Source organism: Passer domesticus, chromosome 10 (genome assembly GCF_036417665.1).
Source record: "Passer domesticus isolate bPasDom1 chromosome 10, bPasDom1.hap1, whole genome shotgun sequence".
In the NCBI taxonomy this organism is placed as follows: Eukaryota; Metazoa; Chordata; class Aves; order Passeriformes; family Passeridae; genus Passer; species Passer domesticus.
The window spans coordinates 31,951,372-31,967,008 of NC_087483.1; the positions used below are offsets into that span (position 1 = coordinate 31,951,372).

The window sequence follows — 15,637 nt, forward strand, 5'->3', positions numbered from 1 at the left end:
CTCCTTAAGATTTACAGGCATTCTACACATGAAACAAGATCAGATCTGCATTTTCTAGACAAAAGAATTAACCAATCAAACAGCCCCACTGTTTCTGTACATCCACCACTGATGCCTACTACCATTCTGAGACAGGCTGACCACAGCCCTGAGGTGGGATTCCAACTATTTCAGGCCATAAGTTATGCACCTCAACTGGCATTTGTACCTTCTTCCCAGAAACACAGTGCTCACAGGAACAAAACTGGAGCAGCAGATCCTTTGAGAAAACAGGCCTGTGGAGAGCTTGTTGTTAAGTAACCATAGGTCTGCCATGCCCGGATTAGGAGCTTCAAAGATGCTTGCTCTCTGAATCTTTTTCTCCTCCACGTATCACAGAGACAAACTGTGCTCCAACAACAACAACTAAAAGGTATTTAAGACACAATAATTTTTTATTGTTCATGGAGGGTTCAAACAAAAACTGAAGACGCCACAATGTCTTGATTGCCTAGGAGCATCAAAACACGCTGGATACCCCAATTTGTCAGTATTTTTTGTAGTGTTTGAAGTACAACAGAGTGGCACAAGTCTTGGTGCAACACTTCAACTAGAATTGCTGTGTAGGTCAGTGTTTATACCATCATGTGCACAGGAGTCCTCTTTAAGGTCTTAAGAATTCCCAGTTAAAAGTCTGTTCTTTTACTCCAGTATTTGTATCACTCCTACACCATCTGAAATCTTTACATGTTCCTGTGCCTTAATCTAGTTGATGACAAAGCCAAAACTGCCTCATACCTTGAACACTTTGATCTGGCAGCTTGCAGAATGCAAGTGTTCTGTGTATTCACCATTTTCATTCTGCTTAAAGGTGTCGATTTGCACCCGGAAGGGCACCCCTTTTTCTCCTCCATGTTTCCGTGGAGTAAACTCTGTGCTGATGCAATGTACCTGGCAAAACAGAAACTGTGCTCAACTCTGGAGACAGCTGGAACCTGTGCTCATCTGAATTTCAGATACGGCCTGAACATGAGGTTTTGGCTCCTCACAAAAAACTAAGAGGCAGAAGAGTTCGTATGTTTTCATTTCCATTCCTTTGGACAAAATAATCAGAAGAACAAACAGTTCAGAAAGAAACAGGGCATTAGGAAAAGCATCCTGTGATTTAAGTAAATCCCTCATTCAGATTAAAAACAGATCATTGATGCTCAGAATGAGAAACATTCATGAAAGAGGAAAGCAAGGAAAACTAAGAGGTTATGAACAGTTTCCTCAAGACAAAACCTATGATTAGAAAGCAACACCTGTGTCTGAGTACTTTTTAAAAGAAAATCCTGGCAGTAGCAGGTAGTACTCCAACATTAACAAGTAGCCAGCAGATCAATTTAGCAAGTATCCTACAAATTGATTGCACATGATTATCACACGAGTTAGTAACTGTCATCACCATCTTCCTCTCTTGTTCATTTACTGGCTATTTTTTCTCCCCAGGTCTTTAAAAGATATCTAACCACTGTATTTACCACAGAAATATGACTTATCTCTTACCTGAATGAATGCTGAAGCCCTCTTTGACGGATCCCAGAGAAATTCAACAGTGTTCAACTGGGTTGGGCTAGCCCTGGGATCCAAGATACCAACTGACAGCGGGATATCTGTAGAAGAAAACCCCTAAAATTTTAAAAATATTAAATTGAAGGAGGGAAAGCATTTCCATACAATCAGAACATGCATGTGAAAGCAAAGCCATCAAAGCCATCCCTACTTGGGACCTATAGCGCTAGATCTCCTTCCCTCCCAAAGACACACAGGATTCTCAAAAAACCTGCACACGCATGCCAACACTCCATGCAGCACTCATGTCCCCAGCACTGCAGAGGTGCCACAATGAAATAGTCTCACCTATATCAAGGATGCGGTCCCCAGGCCGACTCCACCTCCAGCCCTCGAGCTGCTGATGCTCTGTGTACTGCAGGCGGCGGTCGTGGAAAACTACACGAATTATACTCTGTTAAAAAAAGACAGCAGTATCAACAATGGGATCCAGAATCCTCCCTCAAGATGACTTTGGTTTTCCAGAGTAGAAGCAAAAGCTGCTCTGGTATGCTTCTCACCCCCGCTCAAGAGGAGAGTAGAAGGGTCCACATAAGAGACCCATCACCGTGTGTATCAAATTCCTAAGGGATTCCTGAGGGAGAAACACACTTCCCCCTTCACAGGGCACATCTTACAGGAGTAACACAGCCCTGTACAGCTTTCTGGGAGTCACTCTGAAAGCACTAGAGCAATGTCCACCTAATCTTAGGTGTCATGGCATGTAAACATCACTATTTTGCCTCAACACCCAAAAAGGCTCATATGGGGGTAATATTTAATGCCTCTGTCCCATGTCCCAATCCCAGTATATCCCATTCTGATTTGCAAATGTGGAAGCCAGCTCACCTGTCCCTGCCCTGGTGGAGCTGTCATGTCCAGACATCTTGTCAGTGGGAATTAAACTTTATTCCAGCCATTAAGAGCCAGTAATTGGATTTGCCCCAGAGTAGTTAAAAAAGGGTAGGTAGAGTGGGAAAGCATCTGTAACAGCAGGCTGGTCTGCAATGGTGCAGCCATGCCAATAACCAGAGAAAAAAAGCTGGAATAAAGGCAATCCCCAAGGCAGACAATCCTAAGTACTCCTAACTAATATGTTCTTTTGTGTATTCACAGTGCTATACTTACATGAGTTAATGACCCCTAACATCCCAGTTTCTCAAGCCCACAATCTTGCTGGGGACTTCTGTATCAAGTGAGTGAGCAACTTTTGCCAGTGAACCTGAGAAATGCCCAAATCAAACCCTAGCTTCAAGATGCAAACAAGCCATAGTGGGAACACCTGCAAAATTGGAATCCCAATCCACATACTACCCAAAATGGGCCAGAAGATTAATAGGGAATGGCCTAAACTTGGACAACAAATCCAAACTGGAATACAAATTTTGCAACTAGTTCCCACTTCAAAAAGGAAATCCTGAGGCAGAAAGCCAAGAATTGAAGGTTGGATCCAGAACCAGGGTCCAGACCAACGTTTTTGAATTTGAACTGTTTTGGCAGCAGAGGAAAAACAGGAAAAAGTCCCCCAAACCAAATTATTAAGTTCTATACGTTCATCATTATGCCCATTTACCAAAGTAAACTGCAGCTATACAGAATCTGCCTGGCAGAACTATGTAAACACCTGGGCCCTCCTTCTGTCACATAACCCAGGCATGTTGCTGTGATTCAGTAGGGAGACAAGTCTGCCTTCTCCAGAGCTTTGACCATGTTCACCACTGAACTTTGGGATTCCCCTGAACCCAATATTCACAGTGAAACTCTGGGGTCATGACCGCAAACAGAATAAAGGTTGCCCTGAAGCCCTGCAAGGCCAAGCTGCATAGTCCCATGAAACTAGCACTCAACAACTCCATCACCCCTGCTTCCATTAAAAACAATGGCAAAGTGTTTTCCATTGTCTCAGTGGGAGCAAGGTCAGGCCCTTCATTAAAGGCTGTATGTAGTAGCAGGAAGAAAAGAAATCTATATTTCTCCTTACCTTTACATATTTTGTGTTTAAATCTTGAAACTCTCCCAATTTCCTATTCTCAAGTAGACGGATTTCATAAGACTGACCTAGAGTTTAAGGAAACATTTCCAAGGTGTTTAATATGTTGTAGCAATGAGAGAGTCATGCTGGCATTTATGTGGCTGATAAAGCATACGTTTGATCAGGGAAAGCTTATTTTTGCTAACATAATGCATTTGCCCCAGCAATCAATAGGCATTAAAGCACAGCAGAAATCTGAGGGGAAGGTTTGCCTTTTGGCAGCTAAAAGCTCTCCATTAGGGCATCAATTACAGCTGTCTCCCGGGGCTGCTATGGTTTTCTGGTCACCCTCCAGAAAGTCACCAGGATGCTTGAGGCAGTTGTCCCCCCATGCCACATGGCTGTAACAGCACTGCCTTTTTCTGTCCCTTTGTTTGTCCCTGACAAAGCAAAGGTTGTGTGAAGAGGTGCTGGCACAACAGGTCCAGGAACAATTCTGCAGAGGATGGCAACTGGGGAAAATCTTGCCATATTCATGGAGCAGTCAGGCCTGTAAGGTGTTTTGGTAAACCACCAAAAAAAAATTGTTTCATAAGGCCTGGAAAGTTGCTGCAAAGGGCATAAATATTCCTTCAGACGTGTGTGGAGGCATGTGCAAGGACCAGTTCCAGGAAGAGAATACACACTCCACCACCCCACCACCAGTGTCACATAAGGAATTCAGTCAGTTCAACAGAATTCAGCTAACTGATTTATGAAATAACATCTCTTTGAGGCTGACAGCAGACAAAGGAGATTGATGTCTCAACACCTCATGCACAGAAATGACTAAGACAGTACAAAAGCTCATTGTACTACACCGAGTCTTTAAAATAAGCCTGCAACCAGTACCAAGGCAGGCTAGGATCATTAGGATTAATGGAGCCAATAAGTACTTTATAGCTAGCTTTTCCTGTTCATCTTGCTATCCTCCCTTTTCCAGAAAAATGCACAGGGTATGACAAGGCAGGCACCAAGGAGGTTTGGTTTTTCTGGCTCAACCAGTATCTCTGCAGAACTGGCCCTGCAGAAAACTGCAAAGCAGATCTATCTCCCTCTAAGCAGCTTCTACCAGCAGAGACAAAAAGGCTACATTTTTGGATCTAGATTTAGAAATGGAAGACTTATGACAGCAGATGTGTCAGAGAGGCAGAACACCTTTTGAATCCCACCCACATGGGTACAGACCATATCTACAGAGCACAGAGATAATTGTGCTTATTCAGCTGGCTGGCAGATAGGAAAAGAAAAAAAGGGAGGACAAGAGAGGACATACTGAAGCCCCAAATGTTTGCACAACATCCCTGCAGGAGTTCTGCAAACAGGAAATGACCCTTGAATCCAGCAAGTGACTTAGGGCATGGGGAGAGCAGAGAATAAACCATATATAGTACCAAAATAACCATGGCAACATGGACCAATCTTTACCCATCTCCTGGCACAAAACAAAATTACAACAGTGACCTGCCTTTGAAGACTGCTAGACAACAAAAGTGGATTTTGTAAATCACAGTCCTGAAATTGAGGTCTTCCACACTTAAACTCACAAGACTTGCTAATGTTCCCATTGATACAAGTTAATATTGTTCACTTGGCAAATTTTTATATATATAAAATCAATATTCTTATATTAGCATAAAAAAGATCAAGGTCAGGTTAAAAAAATGGATCCTCTCAGAATCATACAAAACACCCTTCAGGCCATCAAGTCCAACCATTAACCTAGGAATGCCAGGTTCACCACTAAAACATGTCCCTAAGTGCCACATGTGCTGTACTATGTACTTGTATGTGCTGTACATGTTTATCTGTGTTGCACAAACTGGCTGCCCAGTGGCTCAGTCTGGAGATACACTTCACCAGCTATAGAGTGATACAGTTCATCATCCTGAACCTATTCACACAGCCAAGTATCTCTTGCACTTAACAGTTCATTCCCATGCAGATATGAGGCTAATTAATCATTACAGAATATTAATTTAGGTTTTGAAAGCAAGAGACAGTAAAATACATCTGTGACTGTACTCAGGGGTAACAAGGACAGTGAAATGTATTGGTATGAGCTGTGCTGTGGAGGAAGGCAATGGTCAAACCAGAAGCATTGTCAGCCATGCAGCAAGTACCTCAGGAATGAGCAGGTTTTTGGGACACCCTTGTGCACTGATTGGTCAGCCTGATCTGCTTATCTTCAGTTACAATGAGACCAAAGAAAATAAAAGGCATAAGAGCATCATCCATATTCCTTTCAAACGAGCATCAAGCACTCAAAAACTCTGCAGGTGTCATCTCTGACCCCTTGCAGGGATAAGGGCAGAATTGCAGAAGGCAGTGGGAACCACACATCTCCACCTGACAGCAGTGATTCACCTCAGAGTCAGAAGCAGATCCTGTGGACCAGTGGAAAAGAAACTGCCATGTAGACAGAGTTAATATTAAACAGAAAGCCAAAGAGGAAATAACATGCTTTGATGAAAGATATATGGGTCATCTGATGGAAGCCCTGGAATGCAGTTTATGCCATGAAAAACCTCAATCAAAATGGTATTTTATGCTAACTGCTTTCCCCTTGAACTCTGAATGTTTAACTTGAGTTGCTACATGATTATCAAACAAGACTGCTCCCAGCCAAGCTTCAGAAAACATGAGGGTATTTTCCCCTCCCTGTGAAATTCTGTCAGTGAGAATTTGGTCCCAATTCCTCAAAGCTTCCTTATATATCCATCTTCTGGATGTGGTTTTTAATTTATTCTCCTTAAAGTTTTCCAGCAAAATCATTGCTTTGTGGCTTATGGTACCCAGAACTTATCAGCATGGACAGCATTCAGATACTTGTACTTTTATAGCACCAAACTGCTTGGATTATACTTTTTCCTTGGAAAATACCTTCCAAACCTTGTTCACCCTATATTTTCCATCATTGCTACCAGCAAAACTAGTGAAATGGTGAATCACAATCTCAGCCCTGCAATTATTATTGCAGAGAAAAAAGGCTCTAAAGAATGGCCACCTGGCTGTTGGAAAACAAAATCCCTTTGCAAAATAAAGTGAATAATAGCAATCTAACCTGAAGGAAGCTGAACTCCCCCTGGCGTCAAAGAGGGCAAAGAAGTCACACAAGGCTCTGATACACAGATCACTTATAAATCCTGCATCCTGACTCACCAGCACGAGCAGGCACACACTGGCAGTTTTCTGCTCAAACTACATCACTAACAGATCATTCTTAGTCAGGTGTCCAAATCTGTAAAGAAACATGTCTCTAAGTATGACTAAACAATCTGCACTTCCAGTTCCCAAGTCAGACTACAACTAGCTGAGCCTAAAGCAAAGCTGAAATACAGAGTTCCTCCATACTGAGTTTTCCCATGTGTCTCAGATGAAAACACAGATTAATACAGGTCAGACTACAACTTTCCAAGTCAACATGTGGTGGTAAAGCTGGAGACAGGAGCAGAGGATACCAGTGCTGAGTCGACAGTGAGCCCAGGTCAGGTGTAATACTGGGCACATGCACAGGGGCACCTAAAGCACTTCTGTCACCACCTGAAACAAGGGGACACTTTGCAGGCAATCCCCAGCACAGCTGATGCTGCAGCAGCCTCCAGCACGACTGTGTGACCCAGCACTCCCCTCACTCACCACAATCCTTCTTCCCCACCTCAGGCACAGAACAGGACAGTAATAATATTCAGAAAACCACAGCACATTCCTCAGATGCAGTTTGTCTCCCAACTTCATTGAAAGCTGAAGGGGCACCAATAAAAACCCGGGCAGGTAACAATATACTGTAATTCCTATTTTAAACAGACATTCTCTGGGCAAAAGGAAATTCATGTAATCTCCTCCTAGGCTAGAGTTTGAGCAACTCGCTTTCAAACAAAGTAGTACCCAGTAAAACAGTAACCACCCAGGTCCACAGAGTTCCTGGTTCATAATTCATGAAGCAATTCCACCTATCTGAAGGAGGATTTATAGACTCCTTACTTTTTTAAACTGGCATTGTCTTTGATAATTAACACACATTAAATGTGGGCATGGCTACTTAATGTGGGGCCAGGAGAATAAGGCAAGCACTTACTACAGATGAAAAATAATTTAGTTCAACACAGGAATGATTTCACCTGCTCAAAAGGTACAAGTTTAACAGCTTACTGATTTCCATGGAATTTAGACAGCCATAAAAATTATAGGTAATTTCTGAATACAAAAGATTACCACTATTTCAAGCTCAAAGTTACACTTTGTTCAAATGTCATTTTACTACACAACCACAATATCCTGTTTGATTTTCCTTGTTTTGGTGTTACATTTCAAGGGCCACTTGCACTATGCATTTTGTGGTTTTCTGCACAATACACTGATACAATACACTAATTTCTAATTAGGATGCTGATGTTCCAGGCTGATATGACTCAGGCCTTACTTAATCTAACAAAGTAGCCTTTCCAGAAATTAATTAAACCCTAACATTTGAATAAGCAGTATCTCCAACAAAAAATCTGTGGAAAAGGGAAAAAAAAACCAAAAAACAGTGTCCTTTCTCAGAATGGATCCACACAGCACTAGACAGAACCAGCCTGGAAACTGTTTGATTATTAAGCCAAGCCAATAAAAATTCCATTTAGCAACTTTATATGGACATCCTAAAGAGCGCACAGATAAAGGCAAAGGAATGCTGACAGTCAAATGCACCATGCAGAAGGAGGGGGAGAGGGGAAAAAAAAAGCAAGTATTTATCATACCAAACCAAAGCATATCCACAGCAGGCAGGAGGACCACCTTTGCAACAGCCAAACAACTATTCAGGGCATCAGGCACACACAAAGATTTTTCTGACAAGAAAGATTAATGAACCCTCAGGGTAAACAGACAAGAGTGGCAGAGCTGGCATGTGAACGTGCATGCTTGATGACACACACCTTTTTAGCCAGTCACAAGCAAAAATAAAAATTAGCATAAGACTTGCTCAAGTGTCCCATGTGTGGACACTCTGCAGGACAAGAAGCAAAAGCAGAGCCCTCAATCCCTGAACCACAAATGACAGTGAGATATTCTGCAGTTGCTTACTGTAGCCTCATTTGACAAGATGCTGTAGATGTTTATCCAGTGGATATTTTGAATTCACCAGCTACACAATAGGCCACCCTGGCAGTTCCCACTATGCTAGGAACATGGAAATCCTGCAAAGGAGGACAAGCTGAAGGCCAAGAAATGCAAAAGGAATACTAGAGTCATTCTAACACTGCAGGCCCCTCTTGCCCCACATCCCATCTTCAACACAGCAGCCAGAGATGGAGCAGGGTAAATACAGCCAGCCTTTTCCTCCTTGCCATATCTTCTCAGTTTCTGGTATTCAGTGTCCAGATTGCATTTACATTGAGCTGTCCAGCCATGACCAATGCTCATTAACTCCTTTGTGTGGTCTCCTTCTGAATTTGCTTGTACTGTGGAAATCAGAACCACAATTTACACATGCCTTACTTTAGCACTGACAGTCTGGGCTTTCATCTGCCTCCTGCCTCTCCCCCTGCACAAAACCCCCTTAGTTCCACCGTGTTTTGGTACCCAGGAGTTCAGCACCAAGGTTTCCTGCTCTGCTTGCCCCCACCATCAGGGCAGCAATGCTACAGGAACACAGCACAGCAATTCAACTCCTAATTCTACCACACCACAGAGTCCCTTTTATTTTTTTCCTCCTTCTACAATGTGCCCCCAACTCAAGGGGGATTTTCTTGCCTCCTTTTTCTACTTCCCTACCTCTTTCTTGTGGGAAAGCCAAAGAGCTGCCTCAGAGCCAAGTTTGCTGCAGGAAATTTCACTGCTCATTTACTATATGAACATTTTTCTGAGTCCTACTCTCCACAGACTTTTGAAGATGGTCTATTTTACAGTGGTGACACTTCATAGCTAACAGGCACTAACAGAAACACTCCTCATTTACAATGAGACTCAAGAGAGGGAGGTGCATTTAAATCCCTGAAGAATACAGTCTCACTTTGAATCAAGGACACAAAACAAGCCAGTGGACACAAAAACACTACTAGTTGCTAACTTCACTGGGAGCACTTGGGTTTCTTTTGCATAGACTTGATCTCACCTAATCTAAACCATGTTATAAACTTTAATTTTTAATACAAATTAATCAGTGAAGAGATTATGGACCTCCAAGGGAAAGCTGAAAAAATACCTACCCCGTGAAAATAATTTCTTCCTGTATCTCTACTTCTTTAGCATGTACTTGAAACACTCAGTATTATCTCAGTCACATCTGTCCAGCTCAGAAAACCTCAACCCTCTCTGTGTAAGTAAAAAATACAGGCTTTTTCTGGTTTCAACCTGTTTTAAGTCAATTTGGACAACAGGTTTTATAGCTCTGAAGGAGTAGCTTTGTGTGTAATATTTACTTGAGTTTCAGATAACTAAAATGAATGGTCCTGGGTGAGGGTGCTGACGAGGGATGCAGAAGAGCTGAGTGACTCCTGACCCCACCTAGGAGCTCCCTTAGATGCCCTCAGGTTAAGCCCCTTCCTTCACCACATTTCTGCAATAGGAAACCGGGAGAAGCAAGTCCCACTCCCACCTGTGGCTGCTCAATCAGGCACAGGGCAGGGAAGAAGATGGGATCAAAGCTGACTGTACCTTCCACACCAGCCATGAACACGGCACTAAGCTGGGACTTGTGCTTGTGGAATTCTAGTTCTAGTTTCAGGGACACATAATAAATGCATCATGGGAAGCAAATGGGAGGGAAAAAAAGTGTTTTTTCCCCTACCTCTTTAGCCAAAAAAGTACATTCTCTTATAAAAATGTGTATTATTCCTACAAAAACAGCCAATCAGGTCAAACCTACAGTATTTCTCAAGCTCCTTACTGCTACCTAAAATGTGATCTTTTAGGGCACAAATTAGAGGAGGCTAATTGGAAAACTACATCAGCTCACACCGACAGTAACATTCACACAAAATCCTGTAAAATCGCAGGCAGAAAATTCTCTGTCATAATTAAAGGAATCTTGAATAGATATGGATAATGAGGTAAAGTAAAAAAATTATGTGGAATATCAGAAAATCTTCCCACTATTTTCATACTTCTTACTACACTCTGAGGAACTTCTGAGCACTCCCTTTTTTCACAGATATTGAAGATTTATGGGGGAACAAAATGCAGTCTAGGGGTTTCCAGTAGGATCTGTGCACAGGCTACAATCCAGCAAGCTCACAATCCCATTTGAATTTCATCCAGATGTTAGCAACAGAAGAAAGGATTACAAAAAGAATAGAAAACAGCCTCTTGGTTAAAAGACAACTGAGATTCTAGCTTCCTCGGGACAACAGAAGTCAGATGCTCTACTTACACAGAGGTGCCCTGTCATCTGAAGCAAGATTCATAGTGAGCTTTGGGATGGTGTGGTTTGGAGACAGGGTTGTTTATCCTGGGCTGCCAAGTGAAGACAGAGCTGCCAAACATATGGGGAAATTGCTTCTAGCACAATTAATGGGTTCAGCTGAGACACCAGAACCTACTCATAGCTGTCTTCAAAGTCAGGCAGGAGACAAATTCCTTCTCCAAAGACGAAGTGCACCACAAGAACCAAAAACACCAAAAGCCACTTTCAGAAATGGGAAAGACAAATTAGCACTGTTAGCCATTTCATTTTTTAAGCCATCCAAACCGAAGAACAGAGTGAAAAGGAGTCAAGGAGCAGTATGACCTCCCATAATGATATGGGAAAAAGGATGCATGGGTGGGGACCAGGGAGCACCTGGTACTCACAGTCTCAATGGCACAAAGCCACTGTTGTGCCTGTGATCTCAGGCAAGGGTGGAACGTTTATCCACATGGGAGAAGCCACCAGCAGCAGAGCTCCTACACATGCCCAGAGCCTGGTCAGTGATGGCAGTCGCTGTTAGGAAAAGAGATAGCTCCTAGCATGGGACAAAGCAAAAATATCCCCATAAACAGAGCTATAATTAAACCAGAAGCACACCCAGCCAGAGCTGGTCACTCTGCTTTCTCTACACTTCATTTAGGCAAATAAAGAACTGTTCCAGGAAAAGTATAAACATCCAGGCAGTTGTGACCCCATAAAAACTCAATTACGTAGGAGTTAACGTCTATAAAACAGCTTTTTTCATTTACTGTAAATCTCAGTGTTTAAAACTGGGTTCTCTTGCTGTAGATTAGGCAACCAAATTTGAGCTTTAGACTTTTTAAGGGAGGCAAAGGTTCTCTTCTGTCTCCTGCTGTAAGCAATTTCATCTCCTACCCAAACAATTAGGCATCTACTCCAAAGCATCCTCTTGCCCACTGCTTCCTGCATCTTTCTTTGGAGAAGCAACCAAAGCACACCTGCAGTTGAGTTGAGGCAGGACAACACCCAACAGATTTTAAATGCAGCACAATTTAAAATGTACCATTTATGCACACATATCTTGAACCTGGATATATGCCTTGGCAGCCTGGGGTTGAAATTTGAGCCTTTGTTCAGGTGGGATCCAGACTCAAGTCCATCACTAGGTTTATGAGGCATCATTTGCTAATGCACTTCTACAGCAACGCGCCCAAAATCACAAGTTCTCTCAGATATTGGTGGTTTTCCTTCATGGCTTGAGTTTTTGGCTTGTTTGTCTTCTGAGCCATCTAGGACTGGCACTAAGGCTGACTCCTGGAAGACATCATAAAGCAGAGGTGTCCAGCCTTCCAAACCCTAGCCAGCTGTACACTAAAATCTTTGCACAGCCAAGAACCACAAGTCGCACACTGCAGATCGGGAGAGCTGAACAGAGCCCAAGAAAACTTTACAGGCAGATGACGGCAAGTTACTCTGAAGTACCACTGGGACACTGGGCTGGATCTCTCACACAGCTCTCAGTGACCCTCTGCCACCAAACTTAACCTCCCTCTGTTTGAAATAACTAACATCTGAAGTTCTCAGCCAGCCCAACACTGGTCATGAAACAAAATCATGACTTGAAACAGCTCACAGTGCACATGTGGTTCTGGCACTACAAGCTGATTCCCTTGGGCAATGACTTTCAGGTTTTTGTGATTTTTGACATTTTGCTTTTTACAATAATGACTTTATTCCTCACATTTATTACCTCTCAGATCTGCTGTACACAGTGCTTGTTTCCTCCACATTCCTCCTGCTGCAATTTCTGGAACCACCTTTCATTGCATCCATTTCTGTCCATGTTTGAAACTGGTTTCAACCAGCCATGGTCAAACCACACCCCATATGACTGCAGACCATGGAATATGCACTGCATCAAGCCATCTTGCTGAAGCAGTGGATTGTAATATGGTTGCTGGTCGATTGTTTGTTTGAAAATCCCTATCCACAAGAGACACTGAAATAGTGCTAAAAGGCAGGCCAGTTCCAGAAACGTTAGGATGTTTGTGCTGCAGACTTCTGGACAGTGTAGTTCTGTTGACAGATGTGATCCCTGACCAAAGGAGAAATGCCAGCAGCAGCTTCCACTGCAAGGACAGCACCTTTACCAGTCTCATGGACTGAAGGTGGGGTGGTATTCAGACACCACACTAATAAGCCTGTACTTTGTCCCATCAGATGAGTAATCGTTCTGGGATTCAGTAAAGACCTCTTAATGAAGGAACTGCCCTAAGGATCAACAAACTAATACTGTGTTCAATTTGGCTCCAGTTTCCCAAGGAATGTGGGAAGGCAGGAGAGGAAAGAGATTGGGACTGACAAGTGTAATGAGTCAGCCTTTGGAAACCAAGCTACAGATTTGACTCTAGTTACCTCATTTACAGGCTGGTTCTAGAGTTGTGGCCAGAGAGCACTCATGGTTTCAAACTGGAGCAGACAAACTTGGGACTCTGCCACTGCTGAATGTCCCCAAGTCAACTTAACAGCTAAGCTCACTCAGTTATGCTCCCTCGCAAATCCCTCCTCTGCCCTTTTCTGCAAACACTGGTCTCTGGTTTCCAGCTCCAGAGTCCTCTCAGCCTCCATCCTTAGGGAGAGCCCAGGCCAAAGACCTCTTCCTCCTCGACATCACTGACCATCCCTCTAGGTCTACACTGCAAGAAGCAAGGCTCAAGAGAAGCCATTATGCTCCACGAGCCTGGAGTCCTCTCCCACCTGCACACAAACACAGCCACGGGACAGTCCTCCTCCCTAGCCCACATGAAGTCTTTTCAGATCTCACATGGAACTCTCCACCGATTCCTCTTCTATCTCTGCTATGCCACTTGGCCTTCAATTTGCTACCCAGTACTTCCAGCTTTCCACAGCCCATAGGTCAGGTCTGACAGAGCTTTCTTCCATGCAGTCCCACATATGGACATTCCTGAGCTGGTCCACTCATCACTACTGAACCTGTCACATATAGAGAATGTGTTTCAAGGCAGGAAGCAGAGCTGCTTCACAGTGACAAAAGGTCATAACTGAATGGTGAACAGCTAAAGCTGAGAAGGAACATTTGAACAGCAAGTGGCAAGAATCACCCGGCAAGCAGAAAACTCCTCAGCCCTTACTAACAACTTGAGAAAGCAACCACACTGGATGTGAATTGCTTTGTTGGTGCTGCTGGGACAGCCACTGCCTTTGTACCTACCTTACTACAAGCCAGCCATGACTGACACTCAGGCAAGGCAGAGGGACATTCATTAATGAAGTTACCCATTTGCTAAAGTAATCCATCACAACCCTCAAGAAGGGAACGTTTATGTAACAGTGCTTGGCCAATCCATGATAAACACAGAGGGAGGTTAAGGTGCAAGAGGTGTCCCTTTGCTAACAGCCAGCACAAGATGATAAGGTATAAGGAATGGTCTTAAATTGCTTCATGAGACGTGGCATTGTAGCTTGGTCACAGTGCTTTGGAGTCAGCTAGTTCTTCTCCCATGCCATCAGCACTGGTTCCAGAAACCTCAGCTGACTTGAGGTCCCCTTCACACATCTCCTCAAGCTCATAGAACGTAACTCTACTACAGGGATTCATTTTCTGACAGAGCCTTTAAATCCTCATCCCTTTTTAACCCATGGCAACGTTCTCACCAATGGCCCACTAACAGAAACTAGACACCCAACTAGCTTCCCAACTCGGCCCCTCTGCACAGTTCCTGCCAGCCTCATCCCTGCTTTGCTCCTCCAGGCCTGCCCAGCTTCATGCTCTTCTGTATTCTGCAAAGACACATCCCACCTTGAGGGATGAAAGATAGATGATATCCAACAAATGACAATAAAGCAGGAAGCCCTGTCAAGATGTAGCATAGCAAACTCCTTGCAATAGTAAGCAGGACAAAGCCTAACACAACATGGTCTATATAAAAGGCATTAATAGTCTTGCTTTGCAAAGGAAAACAGGGACTGCTCCAGTCACACATTTTTTTAAAAAACTCATGGTATTGTGTTAAGAGTTGTCTAACTTTTTCCCTGCCAAGGTATAAAAGTAGGCACTGCTTCAAGTATGCTAAAATACTTGGCTGTCAACAGATTTTCATTTAAAAAATCTTTTATTCCAACACAAGAGAGAATTGTGTTTCACGGGAAGACTCATCTGAATTCACAATTTATATGCCCCATTATAACCTCCTGGGATCTGCTGTGTTTAGATGAATAAACTGAGATGACACAGTCACATAGCCCAAGCATCTTTTGATCCTCAGAGACAGAACAGTGCCAGCTTACGTGACAGGAAAAACCTGGTTCCTTGGGTAGAGCCTGCAGTACTTCACTGAGCTTTCTGTGGGGGTTCTATGGGCCTACCAGCTGACAACACAGATCCAGCAGCCAGCTGCACCTGAGGTCAGAGTCCAAGCGAGGTCAAGGCTCCAATTTCCACCAGCGTTAAGAGAAACCTATCCAGGGAGGCACCCAAGTGAGCATCCTACTCAGGGCATGAAGCTTAGAAATGAGGCAGTATCCTGAGGCAGAAGAGGATCTCAGCAAAAGGGCAGACAGCCTTCAGCTTGTTGTTAGGCCCTTTTTTACAGCCTGGCAGAAACTGAGTGAAAATGTATTTTAGCATAATCTGTGCATGGAGAGGTCTGATCCCCTCAAGACCCATGCACAGGAGGTCCTGC

General features: G+C 43.5%; 1 protein-coding gene across 1 annotated transcript in view; it reads right to left on the reverse strand.

Moving 5' to 3' along the window:
• The window catches only part of TFCP2L1 (transcription factor CP2 like 1), a 35,597-nt gene that overhangs the window by 14,741 nt on the left and 5,219 nt on the right, over window positions 1-15,637 (reverse strand). Inside the window, exons 3-6 of the mRNA XM_064434987.1 lie at window positions 3,554-3,630; window positions 1,882-1,987; window positions 1,528-1,634; window positions 778-930 (exon numbers count right to left, since the gene is read on the reverse strand). Of these exons, the coding sequence (XP_064291057.1) occupies window positions 778-930; window positions 1,528-1,634; window positions 1,882-1,987; window positions 3,554-3,630 (443 nt within the window). The remainder of the gene's footprint in view (window positions 1-777; window positions 931-1,527; window positions 1,635-1,881; window positions 1,988-3,553; window positions 3,631-15,637) is intronic.